Source organism: Athene cunicularia (assembly GCF_003259725.1).
Source record: "Athene cunicularia isolate RWA chromosome 26 unlocalized genomic scaffold, athCun1 chr26_part1, whole genome shotgun sequence".
In the NCBI taxonomy this organism is placed as follows: domain Eukaryota; kingdom Metazoa; phylum Chordata; class Aves; order Strigiformes; family Strigidae; genus Athene; species Athene cunicularia.
This window is the reverse complement of record NW_020799136.1, coordinates 542215-545374: the sequence shown is the minus strand read 5'-3', so window position 1 is coordinate 545374 and position 3160 is coordinate 542215. Positions and strand designations below refer to the sequence as shown.

The window sequence follows — 3160 nt, the reverse complement described above, 5'->3', positions numbered from 1 at the left end:
CATGGGGGATGACATCGACTGGCTGGACCTGCCGGGCAGGTGGACCTACGGCGTCTGCGGGGACGGGCGCATCTTCTTCATCAAGTACGGTCCTGCCTGGCAGCTGGCACGGCGCGGGGGCTGCCGCGGGGACGGGCTTCATGCAGGGGTGCCTGGCTGGGGGGGGCTGTGCTTAGTCTGGGCTGGGAACACGGGGGTACCCGCTGCTGCAAGCCTCTGCATCTGGCTGCTTCCCTATCACACACTCATCTCTCCTTTTCCCTCTTCTTCTTTCTCCTCGGGGCTCTCCGCTCCCTCAGCCTGATGGATGCTGTTCCCCTCTGTCCCTAAAATCCGGTCCTTTCATTCCTTTGGCTGGAAAAGTCACCCCTGTTGCAAAGACCCTTCCCTGGCGATGGGAAGGGGCTCCCTGGGCCCGCGGGGGTGCTGACAGCCCCGCTCCTTGTCTTCCGCAGCGACGAGACCAAGTCCACGAGTTGGGTGCACCCCGGCACAGGCTACTCCATCCAGAGCGGGCACTTCTCCTGCGCCGGTAAGGAACGGCTCCTGGGTCTTGGTGTTTGCTCTCTGCCCTCCCCAGACACCGATCAAACTCTGGAGGCATGGAGTGAAATCCTGCAGAAATGCAGTGGAGAGAGACCCTGAAAAGCTGAGCGAGGGCTGGGGGGCTTTCTGAGTGATGAGTGAGGTGATGCTGCATCCCTCGGGCATGGGGTTGCTAGCTGGAGATATGTTCTTGGGGGGGCTTTAAAGTGTCCCCTTCCACAGAGCTGTCTCTGTGACCTGTCACTGCTGGGGAGGGAACCCAAACCACTTTAAAAATGCCGTTTGAGCACGTCTGAGCCGACCACGGCAGGACATGGCACCGCACAAGTGTCACGATTATCCCGCAGCTTCCTGCCCATGCGCTCCTGCCCTTCCCTAGTGCTGTGTCCTGCGAGAGGGACCTCATCTGTGGTTGTTTCTGGGGGAAATGGGGTCACCGAGCACTGCTAACCTCCACTGCTAACCTTTGGGCAAGTGCTCTGCGCCCGTGCAACACCTCAGCCCGGAGCAGGGCAGCGGCGGGGAGGGGAAGGGCTGTGCAGGGTGAGGGAGGGTGACGGCTGCTTCTGTCCTTCCAGGGCTGCCCCGAGGCTGGGAGGTGGACACGACGCTGCACGGGGGCTTCTACTTCATCAAGTAAGTGAGAAGGGGCTGAGGGGGAGAAGTTCTGCCTCCTGCTCGGACTGCCACGGCACCCTCGGAGGATGCTGCTCCCTGGGCTTGTCTCTGCCCAGAGGCGGCTGCTACCGAAATGCAGCGTGGGCTGCTGGCCCCTGGGCCCGAGGAGCAGCCGGGCAGTAAAGGTGGCGTTTGGGAAGCTTTGGAGCACAGCACTTGCTAGAGGATGGGGTCAGGGTCCGCGCTGCTGGTGCGTGTCGGGCGTGGGTGGGTACCCGTGGCTCTGCTGTGGCTCGTCCCACGCTGCTGTGGCTGTGTCGGTCCCGCAGCCCTGGCAGCTGAACAGACGTGGAGCTCCCCGGCTTTAGCAGAGGGCTAAAGCTCGTGCCAGCACAGCGCAGCCAGGCCAGGCTGGACTTACCTGTCCATGCTGTGGCAGTCCCTCTACATGACTAGCAGGGACCAGACCCAGCTCTGGGCTCCATCCTGCACCTGGATGCCACAACCGGCGCTGCTGGGACAGGTAAATCTCACCCTGTCCCTGTGCACAGGGGAGCTCCTGTGCCGAGTTACCATTTCAGATGCAAATGTGTCTCTTCTGAGGGCTGTGGGAGCTCCAGGGTGGCGTGGGCAAGCCAGCCAGCCCCCAGCCCTGCGTCATCCCTCGGGGAAAGGTCCCCCAAAACCCAGTGGGGACTTTCTCCAGGGCCTTGCAGCACCCTGCCCCTGTGGGAGGGAGCTCGGGGGTGCGGAGGGTCCACGGGGCACACACTGCCCAGGGCTGAGCTGGCTGTGCTCGCTGGGGTGAATGCAACAGGAGCGTAACTCAGTAAGGATCTGGCCCGAGGTGCTGCTCCGAGAGCCCCAGTTTGTCCCAGCAGGTTGTTTCTCATCGCCTCTTGCCCCCCTCCCTGCCTTCAGTCCAGGAACTGGGACCCTGGCGGGGTGATGCTGGTGTCTAGACAGGCTGAGCTGCAGGCTGCCGCCTCGCCTCACGCGGGGCTCCAGGCCCTGCCGGGCGAGGGTGTTTCAGACGGGAACTTTGAGCCCGTCCCTATCTGGCACAAACAGAGGCTCCTCTGTGTGCCCAGACGGCAGTAAACCCAGCGAGAGCAAAGATCCCAAGGTGGGTTGAGGGCTGGAGCAAAACCCCGGGATTATCTGGGTTAATCCGTCGGGCAGAGCCAAGGTGTCCTTGAACCAGCCCTGTGTTTGAGTCGCGCAGGCACAGACGTCGCCGGCGGTGGGGCTTGCTGGGCGAGGGCTGAGGCGGCGAAACCTCCCGCTCAGGTTCCAGCGGCGTGCCTGCAGCACGTCTGCGACGCTTCCCCACGGCAAGGCCCGTCTTCCCCATCGCTGCCTGCTCGAACGTGGCGGCGTGTCACCCGTGTCTGCCGTTCCCCGTGCGCCGCGGCAGCTGTGGGAAGGCCCCAGCGGAGCGGGTCAGGGCTGGAGGTGGGGGGCTCCAACCAGGAGCTTCTGGTCCCCCCACCTCACCCCAAGCCCTGGCTGTCGCTGCCTCCTCCTGCCTTTGCAGCAGCACCCACAAGGTGGCATTGAGGCTGGCGCAGCGGTGCATGCCCTGCACGTTGCTGCACACGTGTGCAGGGCCCGGCTGCAGAGAAGGGAACCGCTGGCTCCGCGCAATGCCGGGCACCCCTGTGCCAACCTGGGGGTGCGGGAGGGCAGCACTCAACCCCCTGCCCCGGCTGAGTGCTCTGCGGGGAAGCACTGCTGATAAAAGGGCTCTTTTCCACTCTGCTCCTGGCTCCAGCTCTCTGCCTTGGGAAGAAAAGGCCCTGCTGAGTCTGTGCCTTCAGGCTGAACCCTGCACCTCTTGTCTGTGCAGGGGGACAGGGAACAACCGGCCCCCACCCTGGCTGGGGTGCTTAGGGCTGCCTGGTCAGGCTGGGAGAGGGCTCCCCAAGTTGTTCATGGGCTTCCTGAGCTGTTTTCCAGCTCTCGGGGCTCTCCTGGGTCTGTCTCTTATACACAT

General features: G+C 63.8%; 1 protein-coding gene across 1 annotated transcript in view; it reads left to right on the top strand.

Moving 5' to 3' along the window:
• The first annotated feature begins 1 nt into the window (after nucleotide 1).
• Nucleotides 2–3160, top strand: part of LOC113488784 (pleckstrin homology domain-containing family A member 6-like) — a 26476-nt gene continuing 23317 nt past the window's right edge. Inside the window, exons 1-3 of the mRNA XM_026864098.1 lie at nucleotides 2–84; nucleotides 456–532; nucleotides 1125–1182. Of these exons, the coding sequence (XP_026719899.1) occupies nucleotides 2–84; nucleotides 456–532; nucleotides 1125–1182 (218 nt within the window). The remainder of the gene's footprint in view (nucleotides 85–455; nucleotides 533–1124; nucleotides 1183–3160) is intronic.